Source organism: Bombina bombina, chromosome 5 (assembly GCF_027579735.1).
Source record: "Bombina bombina isolate aBomBom1 chromosome 5, aBomBom1.pri, whole genome shotgun sequence".
Classification (NCBI taxonomy): Eukaryota; Metazoa; Chordata; class Amphibia; order Anura; family Bombinatoridae; genus Bombina; species Bombina bombina.
The window spans coordinates 852,185,811-852,213,491 of NC_069503.1; the positions used below are offsets into that span (position 1 = coordinate 852,185,811).

At 42.9% G+C, this 27,681-nt stretch overlaps 1 protein-coding gene across 1 annotated transcript in view; it reads right to left on the reverse strand.

Moving 5' to 3' along the window:
• Positions 1 to 27,681, reverse strand: part of SS18 (SS18 subunit of BAF chromatin remodeling complex) — a gene marked incomplete in the record, with an annotated part of 210,531 nt that overhangs the window by 14,255 nt on the left and 168,595 nt on the right. Inside the window, 1 exon segment of the mRNA XM_053714991.1 lies at positions 9,547 to 9,690. Coding sequence (XP_053570966.1) covers positions 9,547 to 9,690 — 144 coding nt within the window.

Here is a 27,681-nt window from a genome sequence, read left to right on the forward strand (position 1 = left end):
AAGGAGATCCCCAGGATACAACTTCCCCCGAGGGTTCCAAAAAAAAAAACAGAATTTATGCTTACCTGATAAATTACTTTCTCCAACGGTGTGTCCGGTCCACGGCGTCATCCTTACTTGTGGGAATATCTCTTCCCCAACAGGAAATGGCAGAGAGTCCCAGCAAAGCTGGCCATATAGTCCCTCCTAGGCTCCGCCCACCCCAGTCATTCGACCGTTGGACAGGAGGAAATATATAGGAGAAACCATATGGTACCGTGGTGACTGTAGTTAGAGAAAATAATTCATCAGACCTGATTAAAAAACCAGGGCGGGCCGTGGACCGGACACACCGTTGGAGAAAGTAATCAGGTAAGCATAAATTCTGTTTTCTCCAACATTGGTGTGTCCGGTCCACGGCGTCATCCTTACTTGTGGGAACCAATACCAAAGCTTTAGGACACGGATGAAGGGAGGGAGCAAATCAGGTTACCTAAACGGAAGGCACCACGGCTTGCAAAACCCTTTCTCCCAAAAATAGCCTCCGAAGAAGCAAAAGTATCAAATTTGTAAAATTTGGCAAAGGTGTGCAGTGAAGACCAAGTCGCTGCCTTACATATCTGGTCAACAAAAGCCTCGTTCTTGAAGGCCCATGTGGAAGCCACAGCCCTAGTGGAGTGAGCTGTGATTCTTTCAGGAGGCTGCCGTCCGGCAGTCTCATAAGCCAATCGGATGATGCTTTTAAGCCAAAAGGAAAGAGAGGTAGAAGTCGCTTTTTGACCTCTCCTTTTACCAGAATAAACAACAAACAAAGAAGATGTTTGTCTGAAATCTTTTGTAGCCTCTAAATAGAATTTTAGAGCACGGACTACGTCCAAATTGTGTAACAAACGTTCCTTCTTTGAAACTGGATTCGGACATAAAGAAGGTACAACTATCTCCTGGTTAATATTTTTGTTAGAAACAACCTTTGGAAGAAAACCAGGCTTAGTACGCAAAACCACCTTATCTGCATGGAACACCAGATAGGGCGGAGAACACTGGATAGGGCGGAGAACACTGGAGAGCAGATAACTCTGAAACTCTTCTAGCAGAAGAAATTGCAACCAAAAACAAAACTTTCCAAGATAGTAACTTAATATCTATGGAATGTAAAGGTTCAAACGGAACCAATTGAAGAACTGAAAGAACTAGATTTAGACTCCAGGGAGGAGTCAAAGGTCTGTAAACAGGCTTGATCCTAACCAGAGCCTGAACAAATGCTTGAACGTCTGGCAAAGCTGCCAGTCTTTTGTGTAGTAAGACAGATAAAGCAGAGATCTGTCCCTTTAGAGAACTAGCAGATAATCCTTTCTCCAAACCTTCTTGTAGAAAGGAGAGAATCTTAGGAATTTTTATCTTATTCCATGGGAATCCTTTGGATTCACACCAACAGATATATATTTTCCATATTTTATGGTAAATCTTTCTAGTTACCGGTTTTCTGGCCTGAAAAAGAGTATCTATCACAGAATCTGAAAACCCACGCTTCGATAGAATCAAGCGTTCAATCTCCAAGCCGTCAGCTGGAGGGAGACCAGATTTGGATGTTCGAATGGACCCTGAACAAGAAGATCCTGTCTCAAAGGTAGCTTCCATGGTGGAACCGATGACATATTCACCAGGTCTGCATACCAAGTCCTGCGTGGCCACGCAGGAGCTATCAAGATCACCGAGGCCCTCTCCTGATTGATCCTGGCTACCAGCCTGGGAATGAGAGGAAACAGTGGAAATACATAAGCTAGGTTGAAGGTCCAAGGTGCTACTAGTGCATCTACTAGAGTCGCCTTGGGATCCCTGGATCTGGACCCGTAGCAAGGAACCTTGAAGTTCTGATGAGACGCCATCAGATCCATGTCTGGAATGCCCCATAATTGAGTTATTTGGGCAAAGATCTCCGGGTGGAGTTCCCACTCCCCCGGATGGAATGTCTGACGACTCCGAAAATCCGCCTCCCAGTTTTCCACACCTGGGATGTGGATCACAGACAGGTGGCAGGAGTGATCCTCCGCCCATTGAATTATTTTGGTCACTTCTTTCATCGCCAGGGAACTCCTTGTTCCCCCCTGATGATTGATATACGCAACGGTCGTCATGTTGTCTGATTGGAACCTTATGAATCTGGCCTTTGCTAGTTGAGGCCAAGCCCTGAGAGCATTGAATATCGCTCTCAGTTCCAGAATGTTTATCGGGAGAAGAGACTCTTCCCGAGACCATAGACCCTGAGCTTTCAGGGATTCCCAGACCGCGCCCCAGCCCACTAGACTGGCGTCGGTCGTGACAATGACCCACTCTGGTCTGCGGAAGCTCATTCCCTGGGACAGATGGTCCAGGGTCAGCCACCAACGGAGTGAATCTCTGGTCTTCTGATCTACTTGAATCATTGGAGACAAGTCTGTATAGTCCCCATTCCACTGTTTGAGCATGCACAGTTGTAATGGTCTTAGATGAATTCGTGCAAAAGGAACTATGTCCATTGCTGCAACCATCAACCCTACTACTTCCATGCACTGCGCTATGGAAGGACGTGGAACAGAATGAAGAACATGACAAGTGCTTAGAAGTTTTGACTTTCTGACCTCTGTCAGAAAAATCCTCATTTCTAAGGAATCTATTATTGTTCCCAAGAAGGGAACTCTTGTTGACGGAGACAGAGAACTCTTTTCTATGTTCACCTTCCATCCGTGTGATCTGAGAAAGGCCAGAACGATGTCTGTATGAGCCTTTGCTTTTGACAGGGACGACGCTTGTATTAGAATGTCGTCCAAGTAAGGTACTACTGCAATGCCCCTTGGTCTTAGAACCGCTAGAAGGGAACCTAGTACCTTTGTGAAAATCCTTGGAGCAGTGGCTAACCCGAATGGGAGGGCCACAAACTGGTAATGTTTGTCCAGAAAGGCGAACCTTAGGAACTGATGATGTTCTTTGTGGATAGGAATATGTAGGTACGCATCCTTTAGATCCACGGTAGTCATAAATTGACCTTCCTGTATAGTGGGTAGAATCGTTCGAATGGTTTCCATCTTGAACGATGGTACCCTGAGAAATTTGTTTAGGATCTTCAAATCCAAAATTGGTCTGAAAGTTCCCTCTTTTTTGGGAACTACGAACAGATTGGAAAAAAATCCCATTCCCTGTTCCTTTATTGGAACTGGGTGAATCACTCCCATCTTTAACAGGTCTTCTACACAATGTAAGAACGCCTGTCTCTTTATTTGGTTTGAGGATTAGTGAGACATGTGGAACCTTCCCCTTGGGGGTAGTTCCCTGAATTCCAGGAGATAACCCTGAGAAACTATTTCTAGTGCCCAGGGATCCTGAACATCTCTTGCCCAAGCCTGAGCAAAGAGAGAGAGTCTGCCCCCTACTAGATCCGGTCCCGGATCGGGGGCTACTCCTTCATGCTGTTTTGTTAGCAGCAGCAGGCTTCTTGGCCTGCTTACCCTTGTTCCAGCCTTGCATCGATTTCCAGGCTGGTTTGGGTTGTGAGGCATTACCCTCTTGCTTAGAGGATGCAGAATTAGAGGCCAGTCCGTTCCTGAAATTGCGAAAGGAACGAAAATTAGACTTATTCTTGGCCTTGAAAGGCCTATCTTGTGGAAGGGCGTGGCCCTTTCCCCCAGTGATGTCTGAAATAATATCTTTCAATTCTGGTCCAAATAGAGTTTTACCTTTGAAAGGGATGTTAAGCAATTTTGTCTTGGATGACACATCCGCTGACCAAGACTTTAGCCAAAGCGCTCTGCGCGCCACAATTGCAAACCCTGAATTTTTCGCCGCTAATCTAGCTAATTGCAAAGCGGCATCTAAAATAAAAGAGTTAGCCAACTTAAGTGCGTGAACTCTGTCCATAACCTCCTCATATGGAGTCTCTCTACTAAGCGAGTTTTCTAGTTCCTCGAACCAGAACCACGCTGCTGTAGTGACAGGAACAATGCACGAAATGGGTTGTAGAAGGTAACCTTGCTGTACAAAAATCTTTTTAAGCAAACCCTCCAATTTTTTATCCATAGGATCTTTGAAAGCACAACTATCCTCGATAGGAATAGTAGTGCGTTTGTTTAGAGTAGAAACTGCCCCCTCGACCTTAGGGACTGTCTGCCATAAGTCCTTTCTGGGGTCGACCATAGGAAATAATTTCTTAAATATAGGGGGGGGACAAAAGGTATGCCGGGCTTTTCCCACTCCTTTTTCACTATGTCCGCCACCCGCTTGGGTATAGGAAAAGCGTTGGGGTGCACCGGAACCTCTAGGAACTTGTCCATCTTGCATAATTTCTCTGGAATGACCAAGTTGTCACAATCATCCAGAGTAGATAACACCTCCTTAAGCAGTGCGCGAAGATGTTCTAATTTAAATGTCACATCAGGTTCAGCTTGTTGAGAAATTTTTCCTGAATCTGAAATTTCCCCATCTGACAAAACCTCCCTCATGGCCACTTCAGATTGGTGTGAGGGTATGACAGAACAATTATCATCAGCGCCCTCCTGCTCTTCAGTGTTTAAAACAGAGCAATCGCACTTTCTCTGATATGTAGGCATTTTGGATAAAATATTTGCTATGGAGTTATCCATTACAGCCGTTAATTGTTGCATGGTAATAAGCATTGGCGCGCTAGATGTACTAGGGGCCTCCTGCGTGGGCAAAACTGGTGTAGACACAGTAGGGGATGATGTAGTATGTTTACTCCCCTCATCTGAGGAATCATCTTGGGCAATTTCATTATCTGTGACAGTACTGTCCTTACTTTGTTTGGACGCTATGGCACAATTATCACACAAATTTAAATGGGGAGACACATTGGCTTTCATACATATAGAACATAGCTTATCCGAAGGCACAGACATGTTAAACAGGCTTAAACTTGTCAAAGCACAAAAAACGTTTTAAAACAAAACCATTACTGTCTCTTTAAATTTTAAACAGAAACACTTTATTACTGAATATGTGAAAAAGTATGAAGGAATTGTTCAAAAATTACCAAAATTTCACCACAAAGCATTAAGAGTATTGCACACCAAATTTCAGAGCTTTAACCCTTAAAATAACAGAACCGGAGCCGTTTACAAATTTAACCCCTATACAGTCCCAGCTATAGCCTTTGCTGAGACCTAACCAAGCCCAGAGGGGAATACGATACCAAGTGACTCCTTCTAGAAACTTTTCCAGCAACTTTCAGATCCTCACACATGCATCTGCATGACCTGCTCTCAAAAAACAACTGCGCAGTAATGGCGCGAAAATGAGGCTCAGCCTACAACTAGGAAGGCCCCCTGACTGGAAAAGGTGTCTAACATAGTGCCTGCCGTTTAATAAACGTTCCCCAAGTTTATAAATGTGAATTATCAGCATAAACATGAATAAAATGCCCAAATAAAGCAATCGATTTAGCCCATAAAAGTGTGTACCAGTTTTATAGCCCATATTAAGCCCTTTATTCTGTTTGTTTGACTAAGAAAATGGCTTACCGGTCCCCATGAGGGGAAATGACAGCCTTCCAGCATTACATGGTCTTGTTAGAAATATGGCTAGTCATACCTTAAGCAGAAAAGTCTGCTGTTTCCCCCAACTGAAGTTACTTCATCTCAACAGTCCTATGTGGAAACAGCAATCGATTTTAGTTACTGTCTGCTAAAATCATCTTCCTCTCACAAACAGAAATCTTCATCCTTTTCTGTTTCAGAGTAAATAGTACATACCAGCACTATTTTAAAATAACAAACACTTGATAGAAGAATAAAAAACTACATTTAAACACCAAAAAACTCTTAACCATCTCCGTGGAGATGTTGCCTGTGCAACGGCAAAGAGAATGACTGGGGTGGGCGGAGCCTAGGAGGGACTATATGGCCAGCTTTGCTGGGACTCTTTGTCATTTCCTGTTGGGGAAGAGATATTCCCACAAGTAAGGATGACGCCGTGGACCGGACACACCAATGTTGGAGAAACACCTCACAAGGGACCTCAAAGTGCTAGCGTTCAAGGATCAACAGTTGCCATGAAGACCACAGACACCCTCCACAAACTGGGTAGTAAAACTAACCGTAGGTCAAATCAGTTGACCAATAGAAACCATCCCTTACAAAAAAACAAGGGAAGGACCACCCGGCATGCTTGAGAAAAGCAACCAGACCCCGGGAAAAAAAAACCTGAAACCTGAGCACACAACCCCTAAGGGCAAGCCCGCAGGAATCAGATAGAAAATAGCAATCACAGCTAGAGTACAAACTCAGGAACTGCAACCTGCTAAACAGACAAGCTAACTGCTAACCCACCTGGGCTCAATAGCTTATCAGCAGACAAAGAAAAATGACTGCAGCTATTTCCCACAGTAAAGCTTCCGCTTACTCGGCAGCAAAGCTGATCCAAGAGAGACAAGAGACCCTCAGGAAAAACCGCAAGACAGGGAGCACGTATCCCAAGGACACCCAACCAATCAACAAATGTGTGCACAGGCACAGAACGCCCAAAGTGTTAATTGACCAAAGCAAATCCTAGGACCGAAAGGAAAACAGACCTCCCAGCACCCAACAAAAGGGCCAAGACTGAGAGCGACCGCTCGAGCCCCCTTAACACAAGCAACAAGGCGACCAACAAGTCCACCCCATGCGCCGTGAACAAGTCTGCAGAAGGCAGAAACAACGGGGAAAAGATGACAAACCAAGCTAGAACTAGTCCTAGACGCGAAAGAGGAATGGGAAAAAGGTACCCCCTTACAAGAAGGCCCAGAGCCCATCCTCCGTCAAGGTATCAAACCGAAAATATCCTAGACTCCCTAAAAGGGAGACAATAGGACCCATCCTGACCCAACCCCAAATCCTAGGGGCATAACAGGAACATAAAGATAGGACAAAGAGCTAGATTGCTCCAAACCCTAGACACAATGAAATCATAAAGGAGGAAACCAGACTTCCATAAGTCAACGCCCAAGGCAAGATGCCCCAAGCCGACCAGCGGCAGACTCAATGAAGAAACGGAACCTTGATCAAATCCAGGATGACACAAGAGATACTGTGAACCACACCGGCAGCACGAGTCCATTAGGGAAAAACCCTTAACCAGTAGCCCAGAGGTACAGGACTTCAAGAACCGAGCCCATCACAGGCCCAAACCCTGAAGGGGCGATAAAGACGACCCGGACACCAGTGACATCCAAAATTCCATCAAGGCCTAAAAGCTCCCAGGGGCGGAGGTAGAGGACATTTGCCACCTCCACACAATAACCTAAAATTACACGATGGCAAAGACTCAAGGAGAACCATCAACAGTAGCTCAAAAGGGCATAACCGCTCTACACGGTAAGGACCACACCCCTCAGATCAGGGATGCAAAGGGACACGGTGGGACACAACTGGTCCCGACGTTGGGTACAGACTGACACGGACCAGGCCAAGCGCTCCAGACTCCCAGACCCAAAAGTCCAGAAAAAAAGTGGGGTTTTTTTTTTGGTTTTTTTTTTTAATCAAACTAGCTGAACGAGCAGTAGGTCCCGCCGTACCAGCCATGCTCAACATGCGTCACTTACAAGTAACACTCAAAACTCTGGAAAAAATTTGGGAACAACTTCCGTAGAACTTGAATCAAGCAATCCCAGAATCCCCATAGGGAAAACAGAAAGAAAAGTAATCCGAACTGGATAAAGGAAAAACAAGGGCACCCGCAGGCATCTGCCCAGAAGGAACTATATTTTTGCAGGACTTGCCAAATGGAAACCGTAACCTCCAGAAAAGAAAAAAAAAAAAAAAAAAGGACTAAGAAAGCTCACAGTAGACCAACCGGGGAGGGACACATCCCCGCCAGTCTATCTAGAAGAACCTTGTGAGAACCAAAATGGACTATAAAGGAAATGATCCTCTAATAAATCAAATGTTCGTCTTAATAGGACATGCAGCCGCACAATCCTATAACAAAATGAACAGCAAGGGGGAACAAACACCCCAGGGGGGGAATATTATAGTGCCATTCACGGTCTGAACGCCAAGAATAGGCAGACAAGCACATAACAGCAAGGAAACTTCCGGGTCCTGCAATCGAACGAGCGCCATTAAAATATTAAAGCGTAAATGCCCCGCAAAGTCCGGGGGAAACAATCCACCCTGCGTGGAGGGATCAGTAACATCGGGGACCTCCAAAGTAAAAGGGGTATGCGAGTGGGTAGGTGCTTCCTGAGGAGCAGAGGCCGATAGCTCGGAAGGCCCAGGGTCCCCAAAGCCAGAAGGACCCGGTAAACTATCCAGGCACGAAAGACAAGATTGGCAGACTTACGATAACAGGGCCAAATTACGGTCCACATCCGAGGGCCTCTCAGAATTACAATCCTCATCCGAGGACGATTTGGAATCGGATATAAAAATAGTCCCGGCATTGGAATCCTCCATGGCTTAAGGCTGTACAAAATAAATAGATATTGGGAAAAAAAACGACTGGCACCCGACAACAATGGCTGGGGACACTCACCACCTCAGCGGAGTAGACTCTTTCCTTCGTCGCCACACAGTCAGGAATGCGGAAGAAGCCCCACCAAAGAATAGAAACGCACCCAGCCACCAGATGCCCCATGAAATTCCAAAAAACACGTCCCTAAAGGGCAGCAAAAACCAGGCCCACAGAAAATGTTAAGCAAGTCTGAATAAAACAGGCATAACCCGAAGGTATAGTTCCAGGCCGGGTAAACCACAACCGAAGAACAAGCCAATATGTGCCACATAGGCATGTGTCTCGGCCCCAGAGCCCTTTTGCACATACACAAGCAGGTTGAATCAAATAAGAAACATGATATAAAATAAACCCTTACCTGTTCACTATCCACTCTAAGGAGGAATTATCCTGTGATTCTCAGATCGGAGCAAAAGGTGCCTCAGCAATGCCCATACTTGACTGTCATAATAAACACATTACAGATAACGGAATAAAATGAAACGTTCTTACCAGAATCTACACCGTGGAACAGGAACACGGCCCTTCAAGTGTGACGAATAGTGGCATCGCCTCCGTCATGGACTTGAGAGAAGACAGCATGTAGCGAAGCAAAGTTCAGCAACGCCAAGGGCTGAAAACGGAGTTGTGAATACGAGCCGGAATGGTGTTGCAGGGGAAGCTCCCACTGCATCTCCAGACTCTCACTTTCGCCCAGGACCCCACGAGAGAATGAAAGGACTACTAAAACTCCTGTCCCATGTCGAATGGTAGAACCCTCCATAAGAGACATATGAAAATAAAAATAAAATAAATTTTAAAGAAAACTTCTGACACATCTCTGCCAACCTCCTGGGACGAAAGGCAAAAAATGACTGGGGGATAGGGGAAGTGGGAGGAGTATTTATGCCTTTTGGCTGGTGGGTCTTTGCCTCCTCCTGGTGGCCAGGTTCTTATTTCCCATTAGGAAGAAAATGGAAATGCCTACTAGCGTACAATATCCTACCAGAGTGCCACAGTGAGGACGCTGTATTACAAAACAAGCAGTATTGTGTGTATTCATATATATCATATTATTTAAAAAAAAAACTATTTTTCTGTGCTATCACTTACCATAACCCTGCTGCTGGCCAGGATAACCTTGCTGGCCACTATACTGTTGCTGCTGCTGTTGTTGCTGCTGCTGCTGCTGTGGGTAGCCTTGCTGCTGTGGTGGACCTTGATATGTGTCCTGTTGAGGAGGATACTGTGAATTTCCTGTAAAGTAATTGAAAGTAAATAAAACACAAATTAATAATAAAACACAAAAAAACATTCTGTTTTGAAACCAAGCACGTCATTACAACCAAACAAAACCGGAAAATACAAAGGAAAAAAACTAAAAAAAAAAAAATTTAAATAAATATATATATATCCCTATACCAAAATAAAAAAGGTAATTCGGTCCAAAAACTAGCTAAAACTGGATTTGCAGCATCTTTGTAACACAAAAATTATTAGACAATCACAAAAGAGGTTAAGAGAAAACAAGAAAAAGAAATGAGGTCTCATTTAGCAATCTAACTATGAGGAGCAAGCTGTTCCCTAGAAAAATGTGTGATTGTAAAGAACATTTCAAATCAGTGCATTTTCTTGTTAGGTTTAGCTTCTGCTGAAAGGGAAGTGGTGTCATCTGAGGTTGACAAGTGATTAGAATTTTTTTAAATTATATTATATATTTTTTTCTGTGAGTTGCAAGGGGAAAAGGACTGTGTGTGTGTGTGTGTGAAGGTATATAGATACCTCCTTCGCAGTAATGTTGTGAGGAATCCTCGTAAGGCCTATCGTAGCCTTGCTCAGGATACGACGGTTGCTGATAACCGTAATCATTATGACCTACATCAATTCGACAAGAAACAGGAAGAAATGTTAATGGCCTTTTGCTGGAGATTTGTAAAAGTCTTGCTATTCGTTATTTAAAGGATAATTTCACATTTAATATAAAGATTTCTGTTTAAAAAGCAAAGCATACAACTGTCTTTGAAGCAATATAGTAATGTATGTCCATCACTGTTAGAGCAATGCTTCACCAGTACTTTTTTTTCCCCATTTAAATTTTAAATTGTTTGATGGCACAAAAAAAAAAAACTGGGCAGCAATATTGAAATTAAACTACATCCTTATTTCTAAGAAATTATTTACAGCACCAAGATAAGTAAGGAAAAACAGAACAGTTTCAGGAAAATATTCCAGCAGACAGATATTTCTAAAGGGTTTGACTATTGTTTTCTCAGTTTCAAGTCTGTACAGAACATACATTTTTTTTCCCCAAATAGAAAATTTTGGAAAAACTTCAATTATGCTTACCTGATAATTTCCTTTTCTTCTGACGGGAAGAGTCCACAGCTGCATTCATTACTTTTGGGAATTCAGAACCTGGTCACCAGGAGGAGCCAAAGACACCCCAGTCAAAGGCTTAAATACCTCCCCCACTTCCCTCACCCCCCCAGTCATTCTGCCAAGGGAACAAGGAACAGTAGGAAAAATATCAGGGTACAAAAGGGCGGGTACAAAAGGGCGGGTACAAAAGGCGGCCCGTTCCAAAGGCACCACAGCCTGAGATTACCAAACACCCTATAAAAACCTGTAACACTTAGACACAAGGGGTTAAAAACCTGAAAGGATCAAGTAACTGCCCATCAGTTAAAACCTGCAAGGCCGTCCTAGAGACTACTCAGAATCTCTAGAATCCATTGAGCACAAAAAAACCTGAGGAACCAAGTACCGCAGGCTTTCTGATCGCACAGAACTATCCCCCAACCCGAAGGAAGAGAGCCTACGCCTAACCCTCGAAGGGGGAAAATGGAGGACCCATAAGGAATCCAAAGGAGCACCAACTATTGTAAAAAATCTCAAAACGACTAAAGCAAACCCAAGGTTGCTAAAGACAACCACCCAGGGAATAACTCCCTAGAAGGACAAGGACCAACTCCACACCTACGAAAAGGCGAGCACGAGAAAGAGCTGAGGGTACACCTTGGATCTGACAACCCCATACAACTTATGATACTTCAAGGAAGCCACAGGCTCCTCACTGTACCATAGTTTAGCAAGCACAACCGCTAAAAGTAGACATCAGAGGAAGAAATCCATATGAAGCTGAAGAAATTCTGAGCCTGTAAACAAGGATAGAAACACACTAATAATCCTTTCAGAGAAAAGGGCTCTTGTGAAAACAACCTCAAGGCAGCAAGGCTGCCCCAAAGCCATTGTGGGAAATTAATCCCCAGAGAATGTAAAAAAAATATTGACGGCAACTCTCACCTTATAAGAACATCCAACCCCAGCAGCACATGAAACAGTGGAGGGAAGAAACACTGTGAACCCCCCACTGAAGCAGGGACCAGATTAGAAAGCTGCCACAAAATGGACTCAAACTCCAAGCCTTCAGCTACTAGACAGTGTAGAGATCAATTAGGCTACCTAGACTTGCATCAACTGGAAGGACACGGTTAAGACGCAGCAGAGCAGTCAGATCCCCGAACCCCACTCAGAAGAAACAGACCCAGTCCAAAAGGATAAGCAACATTCGAAAACAAAGAATATAAAACTCTTCGAACCACACCTCAGAAGAAAAAAGGGAACAACCCCATGGGGGAACAACTCTGACCATTATTTAAATCTTGCTTCCTACAAAGCCATGACAGAAATACTATGTGCTCGCGTTCCAAAACCCCTACACAGCTCCCTCCTAAGAAGGACCACTCCCAAACCAGGGAAATAGACACTAAACTACAGCATCCCAGAATCTAGCCCCAGGACCGCTTGCACGCAAGAGGGACAGAACCCCTTGGAAACAAGAAGAAAGACCTTGGGGCTTCAATAGAAACTGTATTCAGAAAAATCCCCGGAGGAGGACAAACGCAAAGCAACCGCTTCCACGGCCATAGGCATAGAGAAGAAATGAGAGAACGGTGAAACTAAGTAATAAGAGGCCATTCGGTCATACCGACAGCTTAGTGGAAACAGATAACGAGCCTACATCAAGGTGCAATAACTGCCCCTGATAACCACTATCAGGTCCCACCGGAAGACAGCAAGCTAACCCTCAGGTAGATACCAGAAGGTACAAGCAAATATTTCAAACCTAAAAAGGTTTGAAACCGAACCGCCCAGGACCGATCCAGACTCTCAGGCAAGAGACATGGGCATAAACTAGACCCCCAGAACCCGAGACCAGTCGAAGTTCAAACCCTCTAAGGAACTCTCAAGTTACCTCATACGGAGAAGTGCACCCTGGGCAGTGCGTCCCACATCCCAATGTCAGCGGACATTAGAAATAGATTGAGACCAAAGAGCCTAGAAAGACATGTTAACAGGTCTAAGAAAAGGGCAACCAGCACCCGGGGAAGCATCCGGAAACTAGGACTGAGTCAGCCCTCCCGGGATTTGGACCTGTGACCTTGGGTCTTTAAAAAAAAGGCTTTATTAAAGTCAGGGTATTTGACCAACTGAGCTACCTCACCGACCTATAAAACGCTTAGGATGAGAAGTGATAATATCACCAAGACCCCAAAAGGATCAGCCTCTCGGAAAAATACTGTACCTCGCAGGAAAAAACGGCAGGAGCCTCACATCTCCTGGAAGCCAGTCGACCAGGAGATGCCGGGGGAAAAACAACAGGGAGTAACCCCAACCCCTGCGCTCTGTAGAGAGCGAGTCACAGATGACCTGACCACCCAAGAAGGGCAACAAGTAGCCCCAGCAACCTATGAGAGGTACCGTGACGAGACCACAAAAAACAAACATCCAGGAGATACCAAGAGTGAAAATAAAAATCGTCATCCATCTGCTACCCCCGATGCCCAGAGGTCATCCAAACCCATGGGAAATGGAGGAACTTCGGTTCCAAGGCCAAAAAGTCTCTCACGAGGAGCCTCAGCAGGCTTTGTGTCTGAAATCCCCTCGACAGTAGGAACGGGAGGAGGACCGATGTAGTCCCGCCGTCTTCTAGTAATGTAACAAGAACAAACTAAAACTTATCAAAGTGAACAACCCAGCACCCAACAAGGTAACCAGCACACACCACCACATGGGTGACATGAACCGTAAGGAACAGCAGCTACCGCCCAACCAGTACCCGCCTGGTACGAGAACACACCAAAATCGAGGGTGTGTGCCCAAGGAGAATGGGTACACTAATAGGACCAGCCGATCAGAGGCCCTATTCTCCTAAACTCAGAACTGGAACAGATACTTAAAAGAAAAACGGAGACGTCAAGGATATATATATATATATATATATATATATATATATATATATATATATATATATATATATATATATATATATATATATAATTTCTTTACCACAATTTTTGATTTTTTCACAAAAAAAAATTTCTTCAACATCCCCATTGGATTTTGGGAGTTTCCACAACTCTGCACCGGATTCCCCTCATCGATTCCTATAGACACTTATTTGCTTAAGGGCACGTTGGACAAATCACTTGTAACCGTTTATTATAATTTTTCAGTGAGATCTCAATAGCACCTTAAATGGTATCACTAATAAGAGATCTCTCAGGAGAATATACCATTAAAATATACTAATTAAAAATTGTGGTAAAAAAATAAAAATATGGAGAATGATGAAGGAAAAAAAAAACATAATTTATGTAAGAACTTACCTGATAAATTCATTTCTTTCATATTAGCAAGAGTCCATGAGCTAGTGACGTATGGGATATACATTCCTACCAGGAGGGGCAAAGTTTCCCAAACCTTAAAATGCCTATAAATACACCCCTCACCACACCCACAATTCAGTTTAACGAATAGCCAAGAAGTGGGGTGATAAGAAAAAAGTGCGAAAGCATATAAAATAAGGAATTGGAATAATTGTGCTTTATACAAAAAAATCATAACCACCACAAAAAAAGGGCGGGCCTCATGGACTCTTGCTAATATGAAAGAAATGAATTTATCAGGTAAGTTCTTACATAAATTATGTTTTCTTTCATGTAATTAGCAAGAGTCCATGAGCTAGTGACGTATGGGATAATGACTACCCAAGATGTGGATCTTTCCACACAAGAGTCACTAGAGAGGGAGGGATAAAATAAAGACAGCCAATTCCTGCTGAAAATAATCCACACCCAAAATAAAGTTTAATGAAAAACATAAGCAGAAGATTCAAACTGAAACCGCTGCCTGAAGTACTTTTCTACCAAAAACTGCTTCAGAAGAAGAAAATACAACAAAATGGTAGAATTTGGTAAAAGTATGCAAAGAGGACCAAGTTGCCGCTTTGCAAATCTGATCAACCGAAGCTTCATTCCTAAACGCCCAGGAAGTAGAAACTGACCTAGTAGAATGAACTGTAATCCTATGAGGCGGAGTCTTACCCGACTCAACATAGGCAAGATGAATTAAAGATTTCAACCAAGATGCCAAAGAAATGGCAGAAGTTTTCTGGCCTTTCTAAAACCGGAAAAGATAACAAATAAACTAGAAGTCTTTCGGAAAGACTTAGTAGCTTCAACATAATATTTCAAAGCTCTAATAACATCCAAAGAATGCAACGATTTCTCCATAGAATTCTTAGGATTAGGACATAATGAAGGAACCACAATGTCTCTACTAATGTTGTTGGAATTCACAACTTAGGTAAAAATTCAAAAGAAGTTCGCAACACCGCCTTATCCTGATGAAAAATCAGAAAAGGAGACTCACAAGAAAGAGCAGATAATTCAGAAACTCTTCTGGCAGAAGAGATGGCCAAAAGGAACAAAACTTTCCAAGAAAGTAATTTAATATCCAATGAATGCATAGGTTCAAATGGAGGAGCTTGAAGAGCCCCCAGAACCAAATTCAAACTCCAAGGAGGAGAAATTGACTTAATGACAGGCTTTATACGAACCAAAGCTTGTACAAAACAATGAATATCAGGAAGAATAGCAATCTTTCTGTGAAAAAGAACAAAAAGAGCAGAGATTTGACCTTTCAAGGAACTTGCGGACAAACCCTTATCTAAACCATCCTGAAGAAACTGTAATATTCTCGGTATTCTAAAAGAATGCCAAGAAAAATGATGAGAAAGACACCAAAAAATATAAGTCTTCCAGACTCTATAATATATCTCTCTGGATACAGATTTACGAGCCTGTAACATAGAATTAATCACAGAGTCAGAGAAACCTCTTTGACCAAGAATCAAGCGTTCAATCTCCATACCTTTAAATTTAAGGATTTCAGATCCTGATGGAAAAAAGGACCTTGAGACAAAAGGTCTGGTCTTAACGGAAGAGTCCACGGTTGGCAAGAGGCCATCCGGACAAGATCCGCATACCAAAACCTGTGAGGCCATGCCGGAGCTACCAGCAGAACAAACGAGCATTCCTTCAGAATCTTGGAGATTACTCTTGGAAGAAGAACTAGAGGCGGAAAGATATAAGCAGGATGATACTTCCAAGGAAGTGATAATGCATCCACTGCCTCCGCCTGAGGATCCCGGGATCTGGACAGATACCTGGGAAGTTTCTTGTTTAGATGAGAAGCCATCAGATCTATTTCTGGAAGTTCCCACATTTGAACAATCTGAAGAAATACCTCTGGGTGAAGAGACCATTCGCCCGGATGCAACGTTTGGCGACTGAGATAATCCGCTTTCCAATTGTCCATACCTGGGATATGAACCGCAGAGATTAGACAGGAGCTGGATTCCGCCAAAACCAAAATTCGAGATACTTCTTTCATAGCCAGAGGACTGTGAGTCCCTCCTTGATGATTGATGTATGCCACAGTTGTGACATTGTCTATCTGAAAACAAATGAACAACTCTCTCTTCAGAAGAGGCCAAGACTGAAGAGCTCTGAAAATTGCACGGAGTTCCAAAATTTTGATCGGAAATCTCACCTCCTGAGATTCCCAAACCCCTTGTGCCGTCAGATACCCCCACACAGCTCCCCAACCTGTAAGACTTGCATCTGTTGAGATTATAGTCCAGGTCGGAAGAACAAAGAAGCCCCCTGAACTAAACGATGGTGATCTGTCCACCATGTCAGAGAGTGTCGTAAAATCGGTTTAAAGATATTAATTGAGATATCTTTGAGGAATCCCTGCACCATTGGTTCAGCATACAGAGCTGAAGAGGTCGCATGTGAAAACGAGCAAAGGAGATCGCATCTGATGCGGCAGTCCTAAGACCCAACATTTCCATGCATAAGGCTACCAAAGGGAATGATTGTGACTGAAGGTTTTGACAAGCTGATATCAATGTTAAACTTCTCTTGTCTGGCAAGGACAGAGTCATAGACACTGAATTTATCTAGAAACCTAAAAAGGTTACCCTTGTCTGAGGAATCAATGAACTGATTGGTAAATTGATCCTCCAACCATGAACTTGAAGAAACAACACAAGTCGATTCGTATGAGATTCTTCGAAAATGAGAAGACTGAGCAAGTACCAAGATATCGTCCAGATAAGGAAATACCAAAACCCTATTCTCTGATTACAGAAAGAAGGGCACCGAGAACCTTTGAAAAAAATTCTTGGAACTGAGGCTAGGCCAAACGGTAGAGCCACAAAACTGGTAATGCTTGTCTAAAAAGAGAATCTCAGACACTAAAAGTGATCTGGATGAATCAGAATATGCAGATACACATCCTGTAAATCTATTGTAGACATATAATGCCCTTGCTAAACAAAAGGCAGGATAGTCCTACAGTAACCATCTTGAATGTTGGTATCCTAACATAACGATTCAATAATGATAGATCCGGAACTGGTCTGAAGGAATTGACCTTCTTTGGTACAATGAAGAGATAAAATAAAACCCCAGCCCCTGTTCCAGAACTGGAACTGGCATAAATACTCCAGCCAACTCTAGATCTGAAACACATTTCAGAAATGCTGAGCCTTTGCTGTGTTAACTGGGACACGGGAAAGGAAAGAATCTCTTAGCAGGAGGCCTTAACTTGAAGGCAATTCTGTACCTTTCTGAAACAATGTTTCTGAAACCAGAGATTAAGAACGGAATTGATCCAAATTTCTTTGAAGAAAACGTAATCTGCCCCATACCAGCTGAGCTGGAATAAGGGCCGCACCCTCATAGGTACTTAGGAGCTGGCTATAGGTTTCTATAAGGCTTGGATATATTCCAAACTGGAAATAGTTTCCAAACTGATACCGCTCCTGAGGATGAAGGATCAGGCTTTTGTTCCTTGTTGTGAGGAAAGGAACGAAAATGATTATTTACCCTGGAAAGAAAGGGAAAGCAAAGTTGACTTAGAAGACATGTAAGCATTCCAAGTTTAATCCATAAAGCTTTTCTAGCTAAAATAGCTAGAGACATATACCTGACATCAACTCTAATGATATCAAAAGATGGTATCACCAATAAAATTATTAGCATGTTATAGAATAATAATAATGCTATAAAATTATGATCTGTTACTTGTTGCGCTAAAGCTTCTAACCAAAAAGTTGAAGCTGCAGCAACATCCGCTAAAAATATAGCAGGTCTAAGAAGATTACCTGAACATAAGTAAGCTTTTCTTAGAAAGGATTCAATTTTCCTATCTAAAGGATCCTTAAATGAAGTACTATCTGCCGTAGGAATAGTAGTACATTAGCAGGAGTAGAGACAGCCCCATAACCTTAGGGATTTTGTCCCAAAACTCTAATCTGTCAGATGGCACAGGATATAATTTGCTTAAACGTCTAGAAGGAGTAAATAAATTACCCAAATTATTCCATTCCCTGGAAATTACTTCAGAAATAGCATCAGGGAGATAAAACACTTCTGGAATAACTACAGGAGATTTAAAAACCTTATTTAAACGTTTACATTTAGTATCAAGAGGACCAGAATCCTCTATTTCTAATGCAAATAACACTTCTTTAAGTAAAGAACGAATAAATTCCATCTTGAACAAATAGAAAGATTTATCAGCATCAACCTCTGAGACAGAAACCTCTGAACCAGAAGAACCATTATCAGTTTCAGAATGATGATGTTCATTTAAAAATTCATCTGAAAAAAGAGAAGTTTTAAAAGACTTTTATGTATACTAGAAGGAGAAATAACAGACATAGCCTTCTTAATGGATTTAAAAAATAAAATCTCTTATGTTATCAGGAACACTCTGAAAATTAGATGTTGACGGAACAGCAACAGGTAATGTAACAGTACTAAAGGAAATTTTATCTGCATTAATAAGTTTGACATGACATGCAATACAAATAACAGCTGGAGAAACAGATACCAAAAGTTTATAGCAGATACACTTAGCTTGGTAGCTCCAGCACTGTGCAGTGATTTTCCTGAAGTATCTTCTGACTCAGTTGCAACGTGGAACATCTTGCAATATGTAAAAGAAAAAAAACAACATATAAAGCAAAATTGATCAAATTCCTTAAATGACAGTTTCAGGAATGGGAAAAAAATGCCAGTGAACAAGCTTCTAGCAACCAGAAGCAATAAAAAATGAGACTTAAATAATGTGGAGACAAAAATGACGCCCATATTTTTTAGCGCCAAAAAAGACGCCCACATTATTTGGCGCCTAAATGCTTTTGGCGCCAAAAATGACGCCACATCCGGAACGCCGACATTTTTGACTCAAAAAAACGCCAAAAAATGACGCAACTTCCGGCGACACGTATGACGCCGGAAACAGAAAAAAAATTTTGCGCCAAAAAAGTCTGCGCCAAGAATGACGCAATAAAATGAAGCATTTTCTGCCCCCGCGAGCCTAACAGCCCACAGGGAAAAAGTCAAATTTTTTAAGGTAAGAAAAAATGATTGAAACAAATGCATTTATCCCAAATATGAAACTGACTGTCTGAAAAATAAGGAATGTTGAACATTCTGAGTCAAGGCAAATAAATGTTTGAATACATATATTTAGAACTTTATAAATAAAGTGCCCAACCATAGCTTAGAGTGTCACAGAAAATAAGATTTACTTACCCCAGGACACTCATCTACACGTTTGTAGAAAGCCAAACCAGTACTGAAACGAGAATCAGCAGAGGTAATGGTATATATAAGAGTATATCGTCGATCTGAAAAGGGAGGTAAGAGATGAATCTCTACGACCGATAACCGAGAACCTATGAAATAGACCCCGTAGAAGGAGATCACTGCATTCAAATAGGCAATACTCTCCTCACATCCCTCTGACATTCACTGCACGCTGAGAGGAAAACCGGGCTCCAACTTGCTGCGGAGCGCATATCAACGTAGAATCTAGCACAAACTTACTTCACCACCTCCATCGGAGGCAAAGTTTGTAAAACTGAATTGTGGGTGTGGTGAGGGGTGTATTTATAGGCATTTTAAGGTTTGGGAAACTTTGCCCCTCCTGGTAGGAATGTATATCCCATACGTCACTAGCTCATGGACTCTTGCTAATTACATGAAAGAAACATAATTTATGCTTACCTGATAAATTTATTTCTCTTGTAGAGTGTTCAGTCCACGGGTCATCCATTACTTATGGGATATATTCTCCTTCCCAACAGGAAGTTGCAAGAGGATCACCCAAGCAGAGCTGCTATATAGCTCCTCCCCTCACATGTCATATCCAGTCATTCGACCGAAACAAGACGAGAAAGGAAAAGACTATAGGGTGCAGTGGTGACTGGAGTTGTAATTAAAATTTAGAACTGCCTCAAAAAAGGACAGGGCGGGAAGGAACCACTGCCTGTAGAACCTTTCTCCCAAAAACAGCCTCCGAAGAAACAAAAGTGTCAAATTTGTAAAATTTTGAAAAGGTATGAAGTGAAGACCAAGTTGCAGCCTTGCAAATCTGTTCAACAGAGGCCTCATTCTTAAAGGCCCAGGTGGAAGCCACAGCTCTAGTGGAATGAGCTGTAATTCTTTCAGGAGGCTGCTGTCCAGCAGTCTCATAGGCTAAACGTATTATGCTACAAAGCCAAAAAGAGAGAGGTGGCCGAAGCCTTTTGACCTCTCCTCTGACCAGAATAAACGACAAACAGGGAAGAAGTTTGCCGAAAATCTTTAGTTGCCTGTAAGTAGAACTTCAGGGCACGGACTACGTCCAGATTATGCAAAAGACGTTCCTTCTTTGAAGAAGGATTAGGACATAATGATGGAACAACAATCTCTTGATTGATATTCCTGTTAGAAACAACCTTAGGTAAAAACCCAGGTTTAGTACGCAGAACTACCTTATCTGAATGGAAAATCAGATAAGGAGAATCACAATGTAAGGCAGATAACTCAGAGACTCTTCGAGCCGAGGAAATAGCCATCAAAAACAGAACTTTCCAAGATAAAAGCTTAATATCAATGGAATGAAGGGGGTTCAAACGGAACACCCTGAAGAACTTTAAGAACCAAGTTTAAGCTCCACGGAGGAGCAACAGTTTTAAACACAGGCTTAATCCTAGCCAAAGCCTGACAAAAAGCCTTGACGTCTGGATTCTCTGCCAGACGTTTGTGTAAAAGAATAGACAGAGCAGAAATCTGTCCCTTTAACGAACTAGCGGATAAACCCTTTTCTAAACCTTCCTGTAGAAAAGCCAATATCCTAGGAATCCTAACCTTACTCCATGAGTAACTCTTGGATTCACACCAATATAAATATTTACGCCATATCTTATGGTAAATTTTTCTGGTAACAGGTTTCCGAGCCTGTATTAATGTATCAATAACCGATTCCGAAAAACCACGCTTTGATAGAATCAAGCGTTCAATCTCCATGCAGTCAGCCTCAGAGAAATTAGGCTTGGATGGTTGAAAGGACCCTGAATTAGAAGGTCCTGCCTCAGAGGCAGAGACCATGGTGGACAGGACGACATGTCCACTAGGTCTGCATACCAGGTCCTGCGTGGCCACGCAGGCGCTATCAGAATCACCAATGCTCTCTCCTGTTTGATCCTGGCAATCAGTCGAGGTAGCAACGGAAATGGTGGAAACACATAAGCCATGTTGAAAACCCAAGGGGCTGCTAGTGCATTTACCAGCACCGCTCCCGGGTCCCTGGACCTGGATCCGTAACAAGGAAGCTTCGCGTTCTGGCGAGATGCCATGAGATCCAGCTCCGGTTCGCCCCAACGAAGAATCAGTTGAGCAAACACCTCCGGGTGAAGTTCCCACTCCCCCGGATGAAAGGTCTGGTGACTTAGAAAGTCCGCCTCCCAGTTCTCCACGCCTGGGATGTAGATCGCTGACAGGTGACAAGAGTGAGACTCTGCCCAGCGAATTATCTTCGAGACTTCCAACATCGCTAGGGAACTCCTGGTTCCCCCTTGATGATTGATGTAAGCCACAGTCGTGATGTTGTCCGACTGAAATCTGATGAACCTCAGTGTTGCTGAGGCCAAGCTAGAAGAGCATTGAATATTGCTCTTAATTCCAGAATGTTCATTGGGAGGAGTTTCTCCACCTGAGTCCACGATCCCTGAGCCTTCAGGGAGTTCCAGACTGCACCCCAGCCTAGTAGGCTGCCATCTGTTGTTACAATCGTCCAATCTGGTCTGCGAAAAGTCATTCCTTTGGACAGATGAACCCGCGACAACCACCAGAGAAGAGAATCTCTGGCCTCCTGGTCCAGATTTAGTAAAGGGGACAGATTTGAGTAATTCCCATTCCACTGACTTAGCATGCATAGTTGCAGCGGTCTGAGATGCAGGCGCGCAAATGGCACTATGTCCATTGCCGCGACCATTAAGCCGATTACTTCCATGCACTGAGCTACTGATGGGCTTGTAATGGAATGAAGGACACAGCAAGCATTTAGGATTTTTGATAACTTGGACTCCGTCAGGTAAATCTTCATCTCTACAGAATCTATAAGAGTCCCCAGAAAGGGAACCCTTGTGAGTGGTAACAGAGAACTCTTTTCCATGTTCACTTTCCACCCATGCGACCTCAGAAATGCTAGAACTATCTCTGTATGAGACTTTGCATTTTGAAAACTTAACGCTTGTATCAGAATGTCGTCTAGGTACGGAGCCACCGCTATGCCTCGCGGTCTTAGTACCGCCAGAAGCGAGCCCAGAACCTTTGTAAAAATTCTCGGGGCCGTAGCCAACCTGAAGGGAAGAGCTACAAACTGGTAATGCCTGTCTAGAAAGGCAAACCTTAGGTACCGATAATGATCTTTGTGAATCGGTATGTGAAGGTAGGCATCCTTTAAGTCCACTGTGGTCATATACTGACCCTCTTGGATCATGGGTAGGATGGTTCGAATAGTTTCCATTTTGAACGATGGAACCCTTAGGAATTTGTTTAAGATCTTCAGGTCCAAGATTGGCCTGAAGGTTCCCTCTTTTTTGGGAACCACAAACAGATTTGAGTAAAACCCTTGCCCTTGTTCCGTCCGCGGAACCGGATGGATCACTCCCATTACTAAGAGGTCTTGTACACATCGAAGAAATGCCTCTTTCTTTATTAGGTTTGTTGATAACCTTGACAGATGAAATCTCCCTTGTGGAGGAGAAGTTTTGAAGTCCAGAAGGTATCCCTGAGATATGATCTCCAACGCCCAGGGATCCTGGACATCTCTTGCCCAGGCCTGGGCGAAGAGAGAAAGTCTGCCCCCCACTAGATCCGTTTCCGGATAGGGGGCCCTTTCTTCATGCTGTCTTAGGGGCAGAAGTAGGTTTTCTGGCCTGCTTGCCCTTGTTCCAGGACTGGTTGCCTTTCCAACCCTGTCTGTAACGAGTAGCAGTCCCTTCCTGTTTTGGAGCGGAGGAAGTTGATGCTGCTCCTGCCTTGAAATTACGAAAGGCACGAAAATTAGACTGTTTGACCTTTGATTTGGCCCTGTCCTGAGGAAGGGTGTGACCTTTACCTCCAGTAATGTCAGCAATAATTTCTTTCAAGCCGGGCCCGAATAAGGTTTGCCCTTTGAAAGGAATATTAAGCAATTTAGATTTAGAAGTCACATCTGCTGACCAGGATTTAAGCCATAGCGCTCTGCACGCCTGGATGGCGAATCCGGAGTTCTTAGCCGTTAGTTTGGTTAAATGCACAACGGCATCCGAAACAAATGCATTAGCTAGCTTAAGGGCTTTAAGCTTGTTCATAATCTCATCCAATAGTGCTGTGCGAATAGCCTCTTCCAGAGACTCAAACCAGAATGCCGCTGCAGCAGTGACGGGCGCAATGCATGCAAGGGGCTGTAATATAAAACCTTGTTGAACAAACATTTTCTTAAGGTAACCTAATTTTTTATCCATTGGATCTGAGAAAGCACAACTATCCTCCACCGGGATAGTGGTACGCTTGGCTAAAGTAGAAACTGCTCCCTCCACCTTAGGGACCGTCTGCCATAAGTCTTGTGTGGTGGCGTCTATTGGGAACATTTTTCTAAATATCGGAGGAGTGGAAAAAGGCACACCGGGTCTATCCCACTCCTTGCTAATAATCTCTGTAAGCCTTTTAGGTATAGGAAAAACGTCAGTACACACCGGTACCGCATAGTATTTATCCAGCCTACATAATTTCTCTGGGATTGCAACCGTGTCGCAATCATTCAGAGCCGCTAACACCTCCCCTAGCAATACACGGAGGTTCTCAAGCTTGAATTTAAAATTTGAAATTTCTGAATCCGGTCTCCCCGGATCAGATCCGTCACCCACAGAATGAAGCTCTCCGTCCTCATGTTCTGCAAATTGTGACGCAGTATCGGACATGGCTCTCGTGTCATCGGCGCGCTCTGTCCTTAACCCAGAGCTATCGCGCTTGCCTCTTAACTCAGGCAAATTAAATACATCTTTCATAACATTAGCCATATCATGTAAAGTGATTTGTAAGGGCCTTGATGTACTTGGCGCCACAATCTCACGCACCTCCTGAGCGGGAGGCGAAGGTACTGACACGTGAGGAGAGTTAGACGGCATAACTTCCCCCTCGTTGTCTGGTGATAATTTCTTTACCGGTAAAGACTGACTTATTTAAAGTAACATCAATACAATGGGTACACATATTTCTATTGGGCTCCACATTGGCTTTTAAACATAATGAACAAGTAGATTCATCTGTATCAGACATGTTTAAACAGACTAGCAATGAAGGCTAGCAAGCTTGGAAAAAAATCTTTCAATAAATTTACAAGCAATAGAAAAAACGCTGCAGCGCTTTTAAAAAAACAAAAAAACTGTCACAGTTGAAATAATAATGAACTAATTCAGTTATAGCCAACAAATTTAACAGTAAATGTATGAATTTAGCAGAGGATTGCACCCACTAGCAAACGGATGATTAACCCCTCAATACCCAAAAACGGATAATCGATTCAAGATTTAACGCTTTTATCACAGTCAAACACACTGTCACAGGTCTGCTGTGACCGATTACCTCCCTCAAAAATGAATTTTGAAGACCCCTGAGCTCTCTGGAGACGTCCTGGATCAAGGAGGAAGAAGCAGGAAGACTGTGCTAGAATTTTAACTGCGCAACAAGGCGCTAAAAAAAGGCCCCTCCCACTCATAATACAACAGTGGGAGACCTGTTACAACTGTTTCTATGCAGAAATATACGTTAGCCATGTGGAAAAAAATCATGCCCAAAAAGATTTATCACCAAAGTACCTCACAAAACGAATAACATGCCAGTAAACGTTTTCAAAAACAACTTTCCAGTGTTATGCAAAGTTATCACTAAGCCTGCTACCAGTCGCTTCTACTGCAGTTAAGGCTCATACATTTATTTCAGTATTAACAGTATTTTCTCAGTCAAAATCTAGCCCCTAGAAAATAACTCAACTGCGCATACATTTATCAGCCTGATACCAGTCGCTACTACTGCATTAAAGGCTGTACTTACATCATATGGGTAACAGCAGTGTTTTCTTAGTCAATTCCATTCCTAGAAAATATTTTACTGCACATACCTCATTTGCGGGGGACCCCGCATGCTATTCCCTTTTCTGAAGTTACCCCACTCCTCAGAATGTGCGAGAACAGCCAGTGGATCTTAGTTACGTCTGCTAAGATCATAGAAAACGCAGGCAGATTCTTCTTCTAAATACTGCCTGAGAGAAAAAACAGCACACACCGGTGCCATTTAAAATAACAAACTTTTGATTGAAGAACAATTAAGTAAAAAACTCCAACTCCTCTCACAACCTCCTTGTTTGTTGAGACTTGCAAGAGAATGACTGGATATGACATGTGAGGGGAGGAGCTATATAGCAGCTCTGCTTGGGTGATCCTCTTGCAACTTCCTGTTGGGAAGGAGAATATATCCCATAAGTAATGGATGACCCGTGGACTGAACACACTTAACAAGAGAAATTATATATATATATATATATATATATATTAATTAAAAAATAAAGTTAGGGAGAGAAACTATACTTTTCTAAAACACCTTATTACTGGTGTTTGACAAGTAGAAAAATCGAATTTATATTCAACCTAGCCAGCGTTAGCTGATTATAGGCCTGGTGCAATTAATTATATAATTTCAGAATATTTTTAAAAAGAAAAATATTATGACATAGCAGAGCTATACGAGTATACTATGTATAAAGTAGGGGAAAGCAGCACTCAGCAACATTCTACTCCTAATTGATCTAATATGTAGATTAAAGGCTGAAACATTTGTATCCAGACACAGAAACATCTGACACACCTCGGTCTCTTCAAAAAACCATGATCTTTATTCCTATAGCATAAACAGAACAAAGCAAGCATGCATTTGCTATAAAATAGAGCGCCACTGCAGTGGATAGACTATCTGATTTCAATGTATAAATTGATACTAATATAGGTAGATATTAAGTACAGGAGCTAACAAGCTTCTAAGATATATAGATATTCAACGGACCCTGGTTAACAGAACATGGACAGTATCTTAAAAATACTTATCTTGGGAGATATAAACGTGCCAGCGCCATAGATATGGCTATCGGAATTGTGCCGTGACCTTTGGAGGAGAAGGAGTAACGGCCATAGGCACACCTGCATGCGTAGTAAAAGAAGGTTCTGGGGCACGCGACATGGAATCCTCAGGGGCGGATGGCTCGACGCACTCTACATTCCATGATTCGGGGGAAGAGAGTACACTAGAACGGCAATCGGAACATAACTGATGGGCATGGATAACCCGGGCCATTTCATGCTCCTCACAAGACGTATACGGAGTAGGAGATGTCAGTCTCTAAAAAAATCAGAATCCTCCATAACGTGGAGATTGCAAATATGGACTAAAGCTAAACGGCACCTTACACCCCCAATGGCCGGGGCACTCACTACCTCCTGTGAACCAGACAACCAACGAATATAGTCTCTCCGTCGCCACTCGTCAGGGTACGGAAATGGAATTACGTGACCACACCCAGTCACGAGGTTCACGATGTAAGACAGCAAAAAAAGGCGTGCCAGTCCAAAAGGACCGTTATATTGCGAATAGCCATGAGCCCAAGCATTACTACACATTAGCAGACAGATAACAAACATAATTAAAGTCCCCCCTGTTCAATAACACAGGAGATTTTAACCCTTTATTTCATTTAAGATAAAGGAGTCCCACTGGGACCCCGACTTCTTTTGTTAAAATTGCATTCACATCTTGAAATAAAATGAAACGATCTTACCGGAATCTACGCCGTGGGACAGGAACATGGCCCTTCAAGTGTGACAGATAGTAGCATCGCTTCTGACATGGACTTCAGTGAATAAAGGCAGGCAGCAAAACGCGTAAACGCTGATTGCCAAGGAGCTGTTAACATGAGTCAGGATGGTTTCGCAGAGATGACACTCCCTGCATCTCCAGACTCCAACTTTCATCCATACTCTCACTGAGAGGCTGACAGGATTACTTAAAACTCCAGTCCCATTTCAAAGGACTGGGGGATGAAGGAAGTGCTGGGAGGTATTTAAGCCTTTGGCTGGGGTGTCTTTGCCTCCTCCTGTTGGCCAGGTTCCAAATTCCCAAAAGGAATGTAGCTGTTGACTCTTCCCGTTTAAGAAGAAAAACAGTTGCGCAAAAAAATATGAAGGATGCTGAAACAGTATTTTGCTTCTGCATCAGAGGAAGAAAAGCAATAGGCAGGGGGGGGGAGGAGATTCAAAATCATTGATTTGACTTCACTTGCTGCAGTGCATGTGTCATTTTTTTCCCAACCTATTAGTTGTGATAACTTATCTTAAAAGGAACAAGTTTCAACAAACAGTTCTGAAGTGGTAGGTCAGTGACCATTGAGTTTTAAGAAATCGGAACATTCATTTTAAAAATACATTTAGTTTAATTTGAAAATGGCATATTCTGTAATTTTTAATGGAAT